General features: G+C 60.4%; 1 protein-coding gene across 1 annotated transcript; it reads left to right on the top strand.

Annotated features, from left to right (window-relative positions):
• The first annotated feature begins 334 nt into the window (after positions 1–334).
• Positions 335–17,883, top strand: LOC137677278 (E3 ubiquitin-protein ligase BRE1B-like). Its single transcript, XM_068424566.1, has 10 exons — positions 335–842; positions 1,399–1,520; positions 2,784–3,310; positions 5,414–5,531; positions 7,476–7,625; positions 8,354–8,566; positions 10,559–10,684; positions 12,667–12,807; positions 15,038–15,139; positions 16,194–17,883. The coding sequence occupies exons 1-10, from the start codon at positions 335–337 to the stop codon at positions 16,368–16,370; spliced, it is 2,184 nt and encodes a 727-aa protein (XP_068280667.1). The 3' UTR covers positions 16,371–17,883.
• Positions 17,884–18,626: the final 743 nt, after the last annotated feature.

Raw genomic sequence — 18,626 nt, 5'->3', positions numbered from 1 at the left:
GGAGAACATGGAGGTGGGTCAAGGTGTCCCCAAGGTGTCACAAGGGTCCTTGGGGCTCCCTGGGGTGTCATGGAGGTCATGGGACGTCATGGAGGCCAACATGTCCACCATGTTCTCCATGTCCTTCTCGTCCCCCACGTCCTCCACGGTCTCCATGTCCTCCACGTCCTCCACATCTTCCACGTCCTCCACGTCCTCCACGGTCTCCATGTCCTCCACATCTTCCACGTCCTCCACGGTCTCCATGTCCTCCACGTCCTCCACGTCCTCCACGTCCTCCACGTCCTCCATCTCCTCCACGTCCTCCACGTCCTCCACATCTTCCATGTTCTCCATGTCCCCCACGTCCCCCACGTCCCCCACGTCCCCCACGTCCCCCACGTCCCCACGTCCTCCACGTCCTCCACGTCCTTCTCGTCCCCCACGTCCTCCACCTCCTCCACGTTCTCCACATCCTCCATGTCCTCCACATCCTCCATGTCCTCCACATCTTCCATGTTCTCCACGTCCCCCACGTCCCCCACGTCCCCCACGTCCCCCACGTCCCCCACATCTTCCATGTTCTCCACGTTCTCCATGTTCTCCACGTTCTCCATGTCCTCCATGTTCTCTATGTCCTCCATGTTCTCCACATCTTCCATGTCCTCCATGTTCTCCACGTCCTCCATGTCCTCCATCTTCTCCACATCTTCCATGTCCTCCCCAGAGCGACGAGCTGGGGGTGCAGAAGCGCCTGCGCACCGAGGTCATCCAGCTGGAGGACACCTTGGCCCAGGTCCGCAAGGAGTACGAGATGCTGCGCATCGAGTTCGAGCAGAACCTGGCGGCCAACGAGCAGGCGGGTGAGACCTCCTGGGACCTCCACCCACCGGGGCCACCAAACCCCCAGGGAGGACCACGGTGGGGGGTGGGGGCGCTCTGAGATGGTCCTTGTAGACCTTCATGGTGGGTTGGGTGCTCTAGGATGGTCTTCTGAGATCTTCATGGTGGGTTGGGTGCTCTGGGATGGTCCTCCTGGAGCTCCATGGTGGGTTGGGTGCTCTGGGATGGGCCTCCATGGTGGGTTGGGTGCTCTGGGATGGTCCTCCTGGAGCTCCATGGTGGGTTGGGTGCTCTGGGAAGGTCCTCCTGGAGCTCCATGGTGGGTTGGGTGCTCTGGGATGGTCCTCCTGGGCCTCCATGGTGAGTTGGGTGCTCTGGCATGGTCCTCCTGGAGCTCCATGGTGGGTTGGGTGCTCTGGGATGGGCCTCCATGGTGGGTTGGGTGCTCTGGGATGGTCCTCCTGGATCTCCATGGTGGGTTGGGTGCTCTGGGATGGTTCTCCTGGAGCTCCATGGTGGGTTGGGTGCCCCTGGGTGGCTCCGTGGGTCACCTGGGTGCCCCCCACCCACCCCCAGGTCCCATCAACCGGGAGATGCGCCACCTCATCTCCAGCCTCCAGAACCACAACCACCAGCTCAAGGGCGATGTCCAGCGCTACAAGCGGAAGCTGCGGGAGGTGCAGGCCGAGATCAACAAGGTGGGCGGGGCTTCCGGAGGGGGCGGGGCCTCCGGGGAGGGGCGGGGCCTCGAGGGGGTGTGGTCCCTTTAAGAAGGGGCGGGGCAAACCGGACCCCCCCCCCACGTCAGTGGTCAATGAGGAGGTGGTGGCATTGCCCCTTTAAGAGGTGGGGGGGCGTGGGGAGGGGGCGGGGCCTCTAAGGGTGTGGCCCCTTTAAGGGGGTGGGGCCTCTAAGGGCGTGGCCCCTTTAAGAGGAGGGGGCGTGGCAGTTCTAGGCCCACCCTAATGATGAGGGTTTGGCGGCGTGACCCCTTTAAGAGGGCGGGGCTAAGAGGGTGTGGCCACTTTAAGGGGTGGGACCTCCAAGGGTGTGGCCCCTTTAAGGGGTGGGACCTCCAAGGGTGTGGCCCCTTTAAGAGGATGGGGCCTCCAAGGGTATTGCCCCTTTAAGGGGTGGGGCCTCCAAGGGTGTGGCCCCTTTAAGAGGGTGGGGCCTCCAGGGGTGTGGCCCCTTTAAGGGGTGGGGCTAAGAGGGTGTGGCCCCTTTAAGAGGGTGGGGTCTCCAATGGTGTGGCCCCTTTAAGAGGGTGGGGCCTCCAGGGGTGTGGCCCCTTTAAGGGGGTGGGGCCCCCAGAGGTGTGGCCCCTTTAAGAGGGTGGGGCCTCCAGGGGTGTGTCCCCTTTAAGAGTGAGGGGGTGGGGCCTCCAAGGGTATTGCCCCTTTAAGGGGTGGGGCCTCCAAGGGTGTGGCCCCTTTAAGAAAGTGGGGCCTCCAGGGGTGTGGCCCCTTTAAGGGGTGGGGCTAAGAGGGTGTGCCCCTTTAAGAGGGTGGGGTCTCCAATGGTGTGGCCCCTTTAAGAGGGTGGGGCCTCCAGGGGTGTGGCCCCTTTAAGAGTGAGGGGGTGGGGCCTCCAAGGGTATTGCCCCTTTAAGGGATGAGGGGGCGTGGCCCCTTTAAGGGGCGGGGCTAAGAGGGTGTGGCCCCTTTAAGGGGGTGGGGCCTCCAAGGGTGTTGCCCCTTTAAGGGTTGAGGGGGGCGTGGCCCCTTTAAGGGGCGGGGCTAAGCGGCTGTGGCAGCTCTTAAAGGGGCAATGACATCAATGAGGGGGTGGGGCCCACCAAGGGGGCGGAGCTTGTGGGGAGGAGGGCGGGGCCTGGGTGGGGTGTGTCCCATAAGTGGGCGTGGCCTTAAAAGGGCCACACGTGAGTGGGTGGGGCTTGGGAGGGTGGGTGTCTCTTAAAAGGGCAACGCCACCCGCTGACTCCGCCCCCTCCCCTCTAGCTCCGCCTCCAAGCCAGCGGCGCCCCGCCCCCTCAGCCCACCGCCCCGCCCCCTCAGGGCCCCGCCCCGCCCCCTCCCCCCCCCCCAGCAGCTCCCACCCCCCCGGAGGACCCCCCTGGCCCTGGGGGCGGAGCCTCCTCAGCCCCCGCCCCCCTGAAAGAAGAAGAGGGCGGAGCCCCGCCAGGCCCCGCCCCCCCGGACCCCAAGCGCGAGGCGGCCATGACACCCGCCCCCCCCCGACGCCCCCCTCCCCCCCCCCGCAGCGGCGCGACGACGACGAGCCCACCCCCACCCCAACCCCCACCCCTGCCCCTCCCCCCCCCACCCAGCCCCTCCCCCCCCACACCCCCCGCCTTAAGGAGCCCCCCCCGGGGCCCCCCCCACCCCCCCCCCCGCCCCGGGGCGTCCCGGGGGGGGCCCGAGAGGGAGCGGGAACGGCTGCGGGAGCGCGACCGCCCCAAGGGACCCCCCGAGGAGGGCAAGAAGAAGGACTCGGAGGTCCTCAAGCAGCTGCGGGGGGAGCTCAAGTGAGGGGGGGGGGGCTGGGGGCAGTTATGGGGGGGCTGGGGGCAGTTATGGGGGGGCTGGGGGCAGTTATGGGGGATCCTGGGGGGGTTGGGGGCAGTTATGGGGGGTCTGGGGGCTGTTATGGGGGGTCTGGGGGCTGTTATGGAGGGGCTGGGGGCAGTTATGGGGGTCCTGGGGGGGGTTGGGGGCAGTTATGGGGGATTGGGGGCAGTTATGGGGGGTCTTGGGGTTGTTATAAGGGGGTCTGGGGAAGTTATGGAGGGTCTGGGGGCAGTTATGGGGGGGCTGGGGGCAGTTATGGGGGGTCTTGGGGTTGTTATGGGGGGGCTGGAGGTTGTTATGGGGGGTTTTCGGGGGGGCTAGGGGCAGTTATGGGGGAGCTGGGGGCTGTTATGGGGGTGTTGGGGTTGTTATGGGGGGTTGGGGGCAGTTATAGGGGGGCTGGGGGCAGTTATGTGGGGGTCTTGGGGTTGTTATGGGGGGGCTGGGGGTTGTTATGGGGGGTTTTGGGGGGGTTAGGGGCAGTTATCGGGGGGCTGGGGGCAGTTATAGGGGGTCTTGGGGTTGTTATAGGGGGGTTGGGGGCAGTTATGGGGGGCTGGGGGCTGTTATGGGGGGGCTGGGGGTAGTTATGGGGGGTCTTGGGGTTGTTATGGGGGGGCTGGGGGTTGTTATGGGGGTCTTGGGGGTTGGGAGCTGTTATAGGGGGTCTGGGGGCAGTTATGGGGTGCTGGGGGCTGTTATGGGGGGGGTGGGGGCAGTTATAGGGGGTCTTGAGGGGGTTGGGGGCAGTTATGGGGGGGCTGGGGGCTGGTATGGGGGACTGGGGGCAGTTATGGGGGTCTTGGGGGTTGGGGGCTGGTATGGGGGGCTGGAGGTTGTTATAGGGGGGTTGGGGGCAGTTATAGGGGGTCTGGGGGCAGTTATGGGGGGGCTGGGGGCAGTTATGGGGGCTTTGAGGGGGGGTTGGGGGCAGTTATGGGGGGCTGGGGGCAGTTATGGGGGGGCTGGGGGTAGTTATGGGGGGTCTTGGGGGAGTTATGGAGGCGCTGGGGGCAGTTATGGGGGGGCTGGGGCCAGTTATAGGGGGGCTGGGGGTAGTTATGGGGGGTCTTGAGGGGGGTTGGGGGCTGTTATAGAGGGTCTTGGGGTTGTTATGGGGGGGCTGGGGGCTGTTATGGGGGGGCTGGGGGCTGTTATGGAGGGTCTGGGGTTGTTATGGGGGGTTTTGGGGTTGTTATGGGGGGGCTGGGGGCAGTTATGGGGGGTCTTGGGGGGGCTGGGGGCAGTTATGAGGGGTCTTGAGGGGGGCTGGGGGCTGTTATGGGGGGTCTTGAGGGGGGGCTGGGGGCAGTTATGGGGGGCTGGGGGCTGTTATGTGGGGCTGGGGGGGGTTGGGGGCAGTTATGGGGGTCCGGGGGGGGGGTTGGGGGCTGTTATAGGGGGTCTTGGGGCAGTTATGGGGGGGTTGGGGGCAGTTATGGGGGGGCTGGGGGGAGTTTGGGGGGGTTGGGGGCTGTTATGGGGGGTCTTGGGGTTGTTATAAGGGGGTCTGGGGGCAGTTATGGAGGGTCTGGGGGCAGTTATGGGGGGGCTGGGGGCAGTTATGGGGGTCCTGGGGGGGGTTGGGGGCTGTTATAGGGGGGTTGGGGGCTGTTTTGGGGGGCTGGGGGCAGTTATGGGGGGGTTGGGGCAGTTATGGGGGGGCTGGGGGCAATTATGGGGGGTCTTGGGGTTGTTATAGGGGGGCTGGGGGTTGTTATGGGGGGTTTTGGGGGGGTTAGGGGCAGTTATGGGGGGTCTGGGGGCTGTTATAAAGGGGTCTGGGGGCTGTTTTGGGGGGGCTGGGGCAGTTATGGGGGGGCTGGGGGCTGTTATAGGGGGGCTGGGGGCAGTTATGGGGGGGCTGGGGGCAGTTATGGGGGGGCTGGGGGCAGTTAAAGGGCCGTGGGGTACTTGGGGGGGGTGATTTGGGTGGCGGGGGGGGCAGTTAAGGGGGGTTTGGGGGGGGTATTGGGGGTCATTAGGGGAGCTACGGGGGTGCGGGTGTGCGTGTGAAGGGGCGCTATGCAAATGAGATGCAAATGAGGGGGGCGGGGCAGGAAGGCGCAGGAGAGCCAGAAGGAGATGAAGCTGCTGCTGGACATGTACAAGTCGGCGCCCAAGGAGCAGCGGGACAAGGTGCAGCTGATGGCGGCCGAGAGGAAGAGCAAGGCCGAGGTGAGGGACACGCTAATGACACGCTAACGACACGCTAATGACATGCTAATGACATGATGACACACTAATGGCACGATAATAGGGAGATAATGGCGTGAGACCATGCTAAGGGCAGGCTAAGGGCATGATAACGCTGTGATAACATGCTAATGACACGCTAATGACACGCTAATGACACGCTAATGACATGCTAACGACATGCTAATGACATGATAGCATGCTAACGACACGCTAGCGGCACGCTAATGACGTGCTAACGCGCTAACGGCGCGATAATAGGGAGATAATGGCGTGATGACATGCTAAGGGCATGATAGCGCTGTGATAACATGGTAATGACACGCTAACGACACGCTAAGGACACGCTAATGATATGCTAATGATACACTAATGACACAGTAACATGCTAATGGCGAGATGACAGTGATAACATGCTAACAGCACGCCTATGGCATGGTAACGGTGTGATAATGTGCTAACGACACGCTAATGGCATGCTAATGACACGCTAATGACACAGTAATGACATGATAACATGCTAGCGGCACGATAATGGCACGATAACACACTAACGACACGCTAATGGCACGCTAGCAACACGCTAATGACGTGATAAGACGCTAATGGTGCAATAAAAGCGAGATAGTGGCATAATAACATGCTAATGACATGCTACTGCATGCTAACGACACACTAATGGCATGCTAGCATGCTAATGATATGCTAATGGCACAATAACGGCATGCTAATGGCATCCTAGCAACATTAACATACTAATGGCATGCTAATAGCATGCTAACTTGCTAACGACATGCTAATGGCAGACTAACAACACACTAACGACACGCTATATATACGCTATATAACGGTATGATAGGGCATGCTGACATGCTAATGACATGCTAATGACGTGATGACACGGTATGATAACAGCGAGATAACAGCGAGATAACAGCATAAGATACCGGCATGGTAATGGCATGATGACATGCTAACAGCATGCTAACGGCACGCTAATGATATAACATGCTAACAGCATGCTAATGACACTCATAACGGCATGATAACGTGCTGACGGCACAGAAATGGCATGTTAGGGCACGCTAGCATGGTAACGACATGCTAAGGGCACGCTAATGGCATGCTAGGGCACGCTAACATGCTAATTGCACGCTAAGGACACACTAATTCACCCCGTGACCCCACGCCATGACCTCTCATGACCCCACTCCATGACCTCATGACTCCACCCCGTGACCTCTTGTGACCCGGTAACAAGACACGATATGACACAGTAACAACATGCTAATGACATGATAACATGTTAATGACACGCTAATGGCATGATAACACAATAATGGCATGCTGGGGCACACTAACGGCATGCTAACATGCTAATAACATGCTAAAGGAATGATAACGGCACGCTAACGACATAACACTAATGCCACGCTAATGGCATGCTAGGGCACGTTAACATGGTAACGACATGCTAATGACATGCTAGTGACGTGATAACACTAATGGCATGCCAGGGCACGCTAATGACACGCTAATGACTTGCTAAGATACAACATGCTAATGGCAGACTAAAAACACAGTAACATGCTAACGACACGCTAATTGCATGCTAGGGCACACTAAAGACGCTAATGGTATGGTAGGGCACGCTAACATGCTAATGACACGCTAATGATGTGATAACATGCTAATGGTGCAATAACAGCAAGATAACGGCATGATAGCATGCTAATGACATGCTAATGGCACGCTAACAACATGCTAAGGGCGTGGCAGGGCACATTACCACCACTAACGGCGCGGTGGGGCACGCTACCGACACTGATGGCACGTTAGGGCACGGTAATGACACCGACGGTGTGCTAGGAGGTGTTAGCACGTTAATGAGATGCTAATGAGATGCTAATGAGATGCAAATGGCAGGCGGAGGAGCTGCGGGCGCGGGCGCGGGAGCTGGAGGAGCGGGAGCGGCGCGAGAGCAAGAAGCTGGCGGACGAGGAGGCGCTGCGGCGGCTGCGGCACAGCGAGGAGCAGATCGAGCACCTGCGCGGCAAGCTGGCGGCTACCAAACAGGTGGGGGGGGCTACCGGGGGGCGGGGCCTAGAGGGGGCGGGGCCTGGGGGGGCGGGGCCAAACGGGGGGATTTGGGGGCCAAACTGGGGGATTTTAGGGTCAAACTGGGGGATTTTGGGGCCAAACTGGGAGATTTTGGAGCCAAACTGGGGGATTTGGGGTCAAACTGGGGGATTTTGGGTCAAACTGGGGGATTTTGGGGTCAAACTGGGGGATTTTGGGGCTAAACTGGGGGATTTGGGTCAAACTGGGGGATTTTGGGTCAAACTGGGGGATTTTGGGTCAAACTGGGGGATTTGGGGCCAAACTGGGAGATTTTGGGGTCAAACTGGGGGATTTTGGGGCCAAACTGGGGGATTTTGGGGTCAAACTGGGGGATTTTAGGGCCAAACTGGGGGATTTTGGGGCCAAACTGGGGGATTTTGGGTCAAACTGGGGGATTTTGGGGCCAAACTGGGGGATTTTGGGGCCAAACTGGGGGATCGTGGTGGGTCATTGGGTGGTTGGTGATGACGTCACTTATGATGTCACTATGACGTCACGGCGGCCATGTTGTTGTGGGCGTGGTCCATGGGCCTCATAGGCCCATCTTATGACATCACACGTAGGTTGTGGCATCTCAAGGGCGTCGTGGTTGGGTGGTGGGCCCCATCTCGTGGTGGGTCATTGGGCGTTGGGTGATGACGTCACTTATGACGTCCCGGCGGCCATGTTGTGGGCGTGGCCAGGAGGAGGAGGCGCTGCTGTCGGAGATGGACGTGACGGGCCAGGCCTTCGAGGACATGCAGGAGCAGAACCTGCGGCTGCTGCAGCAGCTGCGCGAGAAGGACGACGCCAACTTCAAGCTCATGTCGGAGAGGATCAAGGCCAACCAGATCCACAAGCTCCTGCGCGAGGAGAAGGACGAGTTGGCCGAGCAGGTCCTCGCCCTCAAGGCCCAGGTGGGTGGCCCAGGTGGCCCAGGTGGACCCAGGTGGCCAGGGGAACCCAGATGGTTGAGGGGCTGGAGGAACTCAAGATGTTCTGGAGAAGGTTGAGGTGGTGGAGAAGGTTGAGGTGGTGGAGAAGGTTGAGGTGGTGGAGAAGGTTTTCACCATGAAGGTCCAGGTGGGACCCAGGTGGCCATGGGAACCCAGGTGGTTGAGGGGTTGGAGGAACTCAAGATGTTCTGGAGAAGGTTGAGGTGATGGAGAAGGTTGAGGTGGTGGAGAAGGTTCTCACCATGAAGGTCCAGGTAGGACCCAGGTGGCCAGGGAGGACCCAGGTGGTTGTGGGCTGGAGGAACTCAAGATGTTCTGGAGAAGGTTGAGGTGGTGGAGAAGGTTGAGGTGATGGAGAAGGTTGAGGTGGTGGAGCAGGTTGAGGTGGTGGAGCAGGTTCTCACCATGAAGGTCCAGGTGGGATCCAGGTGGCCAGGGAGGACCCAGGTGGCCATGGGAACCCAGAGGGCTGGAGGAACTCAAGATGTTCTGGAGAAGGTTGAGGTAGTGGAGAAGGTTGAGGTGGTGGAGAAGATTGAGGTGGTGGAGAAGGTTGAGGTGGTGGAGCAGGTTGAGGTGATGGAGCAGGTTGAGGTGGTGGAGAAGGTTCTCACCATGAAGGTCCAGGTGGGACCCAGGTGGCCATGGGAACCCAGGTTGTTGTGGGGCTGGAGGAACTCAAGATGTTCAGGAGCAGGTTGAGGTCGTGGAGCAGGTTGAGGTGGTGGAGCAGGTTGAGGTGGTGGAGCAGGTTGAGGTGGTGGAGCAGGTTGAGGTGGTGGAGAAGGTTGAGGTGATGGAGAAGGTTGAGGTGGTGGAGAAGGTTGAGGTGGTGGAGAAGGTTCTCACCATGAAGGTCCAGGTGGGACCCAGGTGGCCATGGGAACCCAGGTGGTTGAGGGGTTGGAGGAACTCAAGATGTTCTGGAGAAGGTTGAGGTGGTGGAGAAGATTGAGGTGGTGGAGAAGGTTCTCACCATGAAGGTCCAGGTGGGATCCAGGTGGCCATGGGAACCCAGGTGGTTGAGGGGTTGGAGGAACTCAAGATGTTCTGGAGAAGGTTGAGGTGGTAGAGAAGGTTGAGGTGATGGAGAAGGTTGAGGTGATGGAGCAGGTTGAGGTGGTGGAGAAGGTTGAGGTGGTGAAGAAGGTTCTCACCATGAAGGTCCAGGTGGGACCCAGGTGGCCATGGGAACCCAGGTGGTTGGAGGGTTGGAGGAACTCAAGATGTTCTGGAGAAGGTTGAGGTGGTGGAGAAGGTTGAGGTGATGGAGAAGGTTGAGGTGGTGGAGAAGGTTGAGGTGATGGAGAAGGTTGAGGTGGTGGAGAAGGTTCTCACCATGAAGGTCCAGGTGGGACCCAGGTGGCCATGGGAACCCAGGTGGTTGAGGGGTTGGAGGAACTCAAGATGTTCTGGAGAAGGTTGAGGTGATGGAGAAGATTGAGGTGGTGGAGCAGGTTCTCACCATGAAGGTCCAGGTGGGATCCAGGTGGCCAGGGAGGACCCAGGTGGCCATGGGAACCCAGAGGGCTGGAGGAACTCAAGATGTTCTGGAGAAGGTTGAGGTGGTGGAGCAGGTTGAGGTGGTGGAGAAGGTTGAGGTGGTGGAGCAGGTTGAGGTGGTGAAGAAGGTTCTTACCATGAAGGTCCAGGTGGGACCCAGGTGGCCATGGGAACCCAGGTGGTTGAGGGGTTGGAGGAACTCAAGATGTTCTGGAGAAGGTTGAGGTGGTGGAGAAGGTTGAGGTGATGGAGAAGGTTGAGGTGGTGGAGAAGGTTGAGGTGGTGGAGCAGGTTGAGGTGGTGGAGAAGCTTCTCACCATGAAGGTCCAGGTGGGACCTGGGCGTCCGTGGAGGACCCAAGTGTCCAGACCAGGTGGGACCCAGATGTCCAGGTCCATAAAGACCTGGATGTCCAAGATGAGAAGACCCAGGAGGTCGGTTGTCCCCCAGGTGGACGCCCAACTGCTGGTGGTGCAGAAGCTGGAGGAGAAGGAACGAGGCCTTCAGAGCAGCTTGGCCGCGGTGGAGAAGGAGCTGGCCCTGCGCACCCAGGCCTTGGAGCTCAACAAGAGGAAGGTGGGACAAGGGTGGGGGCACCCGAAGGTCCATGGGTGGGGGCACCCAGGTGGCCAGGAGAAGACCTGGGTGGCCAGGAGAAGATCTGGGTGGCCATGACCAAGATGTTGGGGGGGAAGAAGACTTGGTGTTGGGTTGGGGACCTTGGTGGACCTTGATGGTGGGGTGGTGGCACCTCGACGTTGGGTGGTGGCACCTCGATGTTGGGGTGGTGGCACCTTGATGTTGGGGTGGTGGCACCTCCACGTTGGGATGGTTGGACCTTGACGTTGGGGTGGTTGGACCTTGATGTTGGGGTGGTGGCACCTCCACGTTGAGGTGGTTGGACCTTGACGTTGGGGTGGTTGGACCTTGATGTTGGGGTGGTGGCACCTTGACGTTGGGGTGGTGGCACCTTGACGTCGGGGTGGTGGCACCTCCACGTTGGGGTGGTGGCACCTTGACGTTGGGGTGGTTGGACCTTGACGTTGGGGTGGTGGCACCTCAACGTTGGGGTGGTGGCACCTTGACGTTGGGGTGGTGGCATCTCAACGTTGGGGTGGTGTCACCTTGACGTTGAGGTGGTGGCACCTCCACGTTGAGGTGGTTGGACCTTGATGTTGAGATGGTGGCACCTTGATGTTGGGGTGGTGGCACCTTGATGTTGAGGTGGTGGCACCTTGATGTTGGGGTGGTGGCATCTCCACGTTGGGGTGGTGTCACCTCCACGTTGGGGTGGTGGCACCTCGACATTGGGGTGGTGTCACCTCGACGTTGGGGTGGTGGCACCTCGACGTTGGGGTGGTGGCACCTCCACATTGGGGTGGTGGCACCTTGATGTTGAGGTGGTGGTACCTCGACGTTGAGGTGGTGGCACCTTGATGTTGGGGTGGTGGCATCTCAACGTTGGGGTGGTGGCACCTTCACGTTGGGGTGGTGGCACCTTGATGTTGGGGTGGTGGCATCTCAACATTGGGGTGGTGGCACCTCCACGTTGGGGTGGTGGCACCTCCACGTTGGGGTGGTGGCATCTCCACGTTGGGGTGGTGTCACCTCGACGTTGAGGTGGTGGCACCTTGACATTGGGGTGGTGGCACCTTGACGTTGGGGTGGTGCCACCTCGACATTGAGGTGGTTGGACCTTGACGTTGAGGTGGTTGGACCTTGACGTTGGGGTGGTTGGACCTTGATGTTGAGATGGTGGCACCTTGATGTTGGGGTGGTGGCACCTCGATGTTGGGGTGGTGGCACCTCGACGTTGGGGTGGTGTCACCTCCACGTTGGGGTGGTGGCACCTCCACGTTGGGGTGGTGGCACCTCCACGTTGGGGTGGTGGCACCTTGACGTTGGGGTGGTGGCACCTTGATGTTGGGGTGGTGTCATCTCGACGTTGAGGTGGTGGCAGCTTGACGTTGAGGTGGTGGCAGCTTGACGTTGGGGTGGTGTCACCTTGACGTTGGGGTGGTGGCACCTTGACGTTGGGGTGGTGGCACCTTGATGTTGGGGTGGTGTCACCTCGACGTCGGGGTGGTGTCACCTCGATGTTGGGGTGGTGTCACCTCCACGTTGAGGTGTTGTCACCTCGACGTTGGGGTGGTGTCACCTCGACGTTGAGGTGGTGGCACCTCGACGTTGGGGTGGTGGCACCTTGATGTTGGGGTGGTGGTACCTTGACGTTGGGGTGGTGTCATCTCCACGTTGGGGTGGTGGCACCTTGACATTGGGGTGGTGGCACCTTGATGTTGGGGTGGTGTCACCTACACGTTGGGGTGGTGTCACCTTGACGTTGGGGTGGTGTCACCTTGACGTTGGGGTGGTGGCACCTCCACGTTGAGGTGGTTGGACCTTGACGTTGAGGTGGTGGCACCTTGACGTTGGGGTGGTGGCACCTTGATGTTGGAGTGGTGTCATCTCGACGTTGAGGTGGTGGCACCTTGACGTTGGGGTGGTGGCACCTCCACGTTGGGGTGGTGGCACCTCCATGGTGACCCCTCTGGGCGCAGGCGGTGGAGGCGGCCCAGTTGGCCGAGGACCTTCGGGCGCAAGGTGACCACGTCCAAGGGCGTCTCCGGGAGCTCCAGGCCTGCGCCGCCGAGAACCGGGCGGCCAAGGACAAGGAGTCCCTCAGCCTCAAGAGGGCGCAGGTATGGGGTGTCCCCTATGGGGTCTATAGGGTGGGGTGGGTGGGGGAGGTCCTTATGGGGCGCTGTGGGTGCTGGGTGGGTGCTGGGGCACCCTATGGGGTGGTTGGAGGACCCTATGGGGTAGTTGGAGGACCCTATGGGGTGGTTGGAGGACCCTATGGGGTGGTTTGATGACTCTGGAGAAGATTATGGGCACCCTGGGGGGTCTAGAGGGTGGCTGGAGGTCCTTATGGGGTCTATAGGGTGGGTGGGGGTGGCTATAGGGTGGGTGGGGGGACCTATGGGCACCTATGGGGTCTATGGGCACCTATAGGGTCTGTGGGCACCTATGGGGTCTGTGGGCACCTATAGGGTGTCTATAGGCACCTATGGGGTCTACAAGGACCTATAGGGGTCCATGGGGACCTATAGGGTGTCTATGGGCACCTATGGTCACCTATGGGGTCTATGGGCACCTATGGGGTCTACGGGTACCTATAGGGTGTCTACGGGCACCTACGGGGTCTACGGGCACCTATGGGGTCTGTGGGCACCTATAGGGGGTCTCCGGGCACCTATAGGGGGTCTATGGGCACCTATGGGGTCTATGGGGACCTATGGGGTCTACAGGCACCTATAGGGTGTCTATGGGGTCTCCAGGCACCTATAGGGTGTCTATGGGGTCTATGGGGTCTACGGTCACCTATAGGGGGTCTACAAGGACCTATGGGGTCTATGGGCACCTATAGGGTCTGTGGGCACCTATAGAGTGTCTGTGGGCACCTATGGGGTCTGTGGGGGTCTACGGGCACCTATAGGGTGTCTATGGGGTCTATGGGCACCTATGGGGTCTGTGGGCACCTATGGGGTCTACGGGCACCTATAGGGTGTCTATGGGCACCTATGGGGTCTACGAGGACCTATAGGGGTCCATGGGGACATATAGGGTGTCTATGGGGACCTATGGTCACCTATGGGGTCTATGGGCACCTGTGGGGTCTGTGGGCACCTATAGGGTGTCTGTGGGCATCTATGGGGTCTATGGGCACCTATGGGGTCTATGGGCACCTATAGGGGGTCTGTGGGCACCTATGGGGTCTATGGGCACCTATAGGGTGTCTACGGGCACCTGTGGGGTCTATGGGCACCTGTGGGGTCTATGGACACCTATGGGGTCTGTGGGCACCTATAGGGTGTCTATGGGCACCTATGGGGTTTACAAGGACCTATAGGGGTCCATGGGGACCTATAGGGTGTCTGTGGGGACCTATGGTCACCTATGGGGTCTATGGGCACCTATAGGGTGTCTGTGGGCATCTATGGGGTCTATGGGCATCTATAGGGTGTCTATGGGCACCTATGGGGTCTATGGGCACCTATGGGGTCTATGGGCACCTATAGGGTGTCTACGGGCACTTATGGGGTCTACGGGCACCTATGGGGTCTGTGGGCACCTATAGGGTGTCTATGGGCACCTATGGAGTCTGCGGGCACCTATGGGGTCTGTGGGCACCTATGGGGTCTATGGGGACCTATGGGGTCTGTGGGTTTCTATGGGGTCTATGGGCACCTATGGGGTCTGTGGGGGTCTACGGGCACCTATAGGGTGTCTATGGGGTCTGTGGGCACCTATGGGGTGTCCGGGCACCTATAGGGGGTCTATGAGGACCTCTGGGGTCTGTGGGCACCTATGGGGTCTATGGGCACCTATGGGGTCTGTGGGCACCTCTGGGGTCTCCAGGCACCTATAGGGCGTCTGTGGGCACCTATGGGGTCTACGGGCACCTATGGGGTTTGCGGGCACCTATAGGGGTTCTATGAGGACCTATGGGGTCTATGGGCACCTATGGGGGGTCTATGGGCACCTATGGGGTCTGTGGGCACCTATGGGGTCTACGAGGACCTATAGGGGTCCATGGGGACCTATAGGGTGTCTATGGGGACCTATGGTCACCTATGGGGTCTATGGGCACCTATGGGGTCTACGGGCAACTATGGGGTCTGTGGGGGTCTACGGGGTCTCCGGGCACCTATAGGGTGTCTATGGGCACCTATGGGGTCTGTGGGCACCTATGGGGTCTATGGGCACCTATAGGGTGTCTGTGGGCACCTATGGGGTCTACGGGCACCTATAGGGCGTCTATGGGCACCTATGGGGTCTGTGGGCACCTATGGGGTCTGTGGGCACCTATAGGGGGTCTATGGGCACCTATGGGGTCTGCGGGCACCTATAGGGCGTCTCCCCCTGCAGGAGGAGCTGTCGCGGCTGCGGCGGAAGCTGGAGAAGCAGCGGAAGGTGGAGGTCTACGCCGACGCCGACCAGATCCTCCAGGAGGAGATCAAGGAGTATCGGGTGCGGGGGGGGCACCCATGGGTGCTGGGGTGGGGGCTGGTGGACATTGGGTGGGGTTGGAGGACCTTGGAAGGGGCTGGAGGACTTTGGGTGGGGTTGGAGGTCTTTAGATGGGAGTTGGAGAACCTCGGGTGGGTCTTGGAGGACCTTGGGTGGGGTTGGAAGACCCATGGGTGGGTGCTGGAGGACCTTGGGTGGGGTTGGAAGACCTTGGGTGGGGTAGGAGGACCCATGGGTGGGTGCTGGAGGGCTTTGGGTGGGGTTGGAGGTCTTTAGATGGGAGTTGGAGGACCTCGGGTAGCCTTGGAGGACCTTGGGTGGGGTTGGAGGACCCATGGGTGGGTGCTGGAGGGCTTTGGGTGGGGTTAGAGGACCCATGGGTGGGTGCTGGAGGCCTTTGGGTGGGGTTAGAGCACCCATGGGTGGGTGCTGGAGGACCTTGGGTGAGGTTGGAGGACCTTGGGGTGGGGTTGGAGGACCTTGGGTGGGGTTGGAGGTCTTTAGATAGGAGTTGGAGAACCTTGTGTGGAGCTTGGAGGACTTTGGGTGGGGTTGGAGAACCTTGGGTGGGAGTTGGAGAACCTTGGGTGGGGCTTGGAGGACCTTGGGTGGGGCTTGGAGGACCTTGGGTGGGGTTGGAGGACCCATGGGTGGGTGCTGGAGGACCTTGGGTGGGGTTGAAGGTCTTTAGATGGGAGTTGGAGAACCTTGGGTGGGGTTGGAGGACCTCGGGTGGATGTTGGAGGACCTTGGGTGGGGTCTGGAGGACCTTGGGTGGGGTTGGAGCACCTCAGGTGGAGGCTGGAGGACCTTGGGTGGGTGCTGGAGCACCCATGGGTGCTGCAGCTCACCCCACGGAGCCACCAGCCATCTTGTCCCACCATCCCGTTGCCCCTCCACCATCTCCCGTAGGGTTGTAGGCCCTCAAGTTGGGTTTGGAGAACCTCAGGGTGGGTTTAGAAGACCATGGGTGGGTTTAGAAGACCATGGGTGGGCCCGCAGCACCCATGGGTGCCCCCACGAAGCTGACGGCCATCTTGTGTCCCCCCCCCAGGCCCGCCTGACCTGCCCGTGCTGCAACGCCCGCAAGAAGGACGCCGTCCTCACCAAGTGCTTCCACGTCTTCTGCTTCGAGTGCGTGAAGAGCCGCTACGACACCCGCCAGCGGAAGTGTCCCAAGTGCAACGCGGCCTTCGGCGCCCACGACTTCCACCGCGTCTACATCAGCTGAGCACCCACAGCACCCATGGGTGCTCCCCGGCCAACGGCGGCCGCTCTTTGTCCAACCACGGGTCTTGGAGGTGGGTCTACACCACCTTGGAGGACCATGGTTTGCTTTGTGTCTACGTTAGTTGAACCTTGTGATGATTCTTGACCACCCATGGGTGCTCCATGAGACCTATGGGTGCCCCAGAGCAACCCACGTCACCCATGGGTGCTCCATGGTCAACCACAGGTCTTGGAGGTGGATCTACACCACCTTGGAGGACCACAGTTTGCTTTGTGTCTACGTTAGTTGAACCCCGTGGTGATCCTTGACCACCCGTGGGTGCCCCATGAGACCTATGGGTGCCCCAGAGCGACCCCCAGCACCCATGGGTGCTCCATGGTCAACCATGGGTGCTGCTTGTCCAACCACAGGTCTTGGAGGTGGGTCTACACCACCTTGGAGGACCATGGTTTGCTTTGTGTCTATGTTAGTTGAACCCCATGGTGATCCTTGACCACCCATGGGTGCTCCATGAGACCTGTAGGTGCCCCATAGCGACCCACAGCACCCATGGGTGCTCCATGGTCAACCACAGGTCTTGGAGGTGGGTCTACACCACCTTGGAGGACCATGGTTTGCTTTGTGTCTACGTTAGTTGAACCCCATGGTGATCCTTGACCACCCATGGGTGCTCCATGAGACCTGTAGGTGCCCCATAGCGACCCACAGCACCCATGGGTGCTCCATGGTCAACCACAGGTGCTCTTCATCCAACCATGGGTCTTGGAGGTGGATCTACACCACCTTGGAGGACCATGGTTTGCTTTGTGTCTACGTTAGTTGAACCTTGTGATGATCCTTGACCATCCATGGGTGCTCCATGAGACCTGTAGGTGCCCCATAGCGACCCACGGCACCCATGGGTGCTCCCTGCCCAATGGCGGCCACTCTTCATCCAACCATGGGGCTTGGAGGTGGGTCTACACCACCTTGGAGGACCATGGTTTGCTTTGTGTCTACGTTAGTTGAACCCCATGGTCATCCTTGACCACCCATGGGTGCTCCATGAGACCTATGGGTGCCCCAGAGCGACCCCCAGCACCCATGAGTGCTCCATGGCCAACCACAGGTCTTGGAGGTGGGTCTACACCACCTTGGAGGACCATGGTTTGCTTTGTGTCTACGTTAGTTGAACCCCATGGTGATCCTTGACCACCCATGGGTGCTCCATGAGACCTGTAGGTGCCCCATAGCGACCCACAGCACCCATGGGTGCCCCATGGTCAACCACAGGTGCTCTTCATCCAACCATGGGTCTTGGAGGTGGGTCTACACCACCTTGGAGGACCATGGGTTGCTTTGTGTCTACATTAGTTGAACCTTGTGATGATCCTTGACCACCCATGAGTGCCCCATGAGACCTATGGGTGCCCCAGAGCGACCCACGGCACCCATGGGTGCCCCATGGTGACCTATGGGTGGCCCCGCCCCCTTCCCCCCCCTCATCCCACCCAATAAAGTGCTTGGAGCTGTGGCCGTGGTTGCGTGGAGGGTGCTTGGGGGGGGGACACCCAAGGTGGGGGGGGTCACCCAAGGTGGGGGGGGGACACCCAAGGTGGGGTGGGACCATAGAGAGGTGGGGGAGGGGCTCCAGAGGGGCCACGTGACCATAGAGGTGGGGGGAGGTGGCTTGGAGCCACCCCATGGTACCATAGAGATGTGGGGAAGAGGTACCAGAGCGTGACCATAGAGACTGAGGAGGCCTAGAGCGTCCCATGGAGACCATAGAGCGCTGGAGGACCGCCCTCGTAGCCCGCCCCATGGCGACCATAGAGCGCTGGAGGACTTCCCTCCTAGCCCGCCCCATGGAGACCATAGAGAGCTGGAGGACCTCCCTCCTAGCCCGCCCCATGGAGACCATAGAGCTCTGGAGGACCTCCGGCCTAGCCTGCCCCATGGAGACCATAGAGCGCTGGACGACCTCCCTCCTAGCCCGCCCTATGGAGACCATAGAGAGCTGGAGGACCGCCCTCCTAGCCCGCCCCATGGAGACCATAGAGGCGTGGAGGACCTCCCTCCTAGCCCGCCCCATGGAGACCATAGAGAGCTGGAGGACCTCCTCCTAGCCCGCCCCATGGAGACCATAGAGCTCTGGAGGACCTCCGGCCTAGCCTGCCCCATGGAGACCATAGAGCGCTGGAGGACCTCCGGCCTAGCCCGCCCCATGGAGACCATAGAGAGCTGGAGGACCGCCCTCCTAGCCCGCCCCATGGAGAC

This window comes from Nyctibius grandis, unplaced genomic scaffold, assembly GCF_013368605.1.
Source record: "Nyctibius grandis isolate bNycGra1 unplaced genomic scaffold, bNycGra1.pri scaffold_116_arrow_ctg1, whole genome shotgun sequence".
NCBI lineage: Eukaryota > Metazoa > Chordata > Aves > Nyctibiiformes > Nyctibiidae > Nyctibius > Nyctibius grandis.
This window is presented reverse-complemented; position numbering and strand designations above follow the sequence as displayed.

Excerpts from the sequence above, each read along its gene's own strand:
- LOC137677278 (XM_068424566.1), top strand. The coding sequence starts at position 335 with ATGTCCCCCACGTCCCCCACGTCCCCCACGTCCCCCACGTCCCCCACG. Across the intron at positions 843-1,398 it reads GGCGGCCAACGAGCAGGCGG|GTCCCATCAACCGGGAGATG; the intron begins GTGAGACCTCCT and ends ACCCACCCCCAG. Across the intron at positions 10,685-12,666 it reads TGGAGCTCAACAAGAGGAAG|GCGGTGGAGGCGGCCCAGTT; the intron begins GTGGGACAAGGG and ends CTCTGGGCGCAG.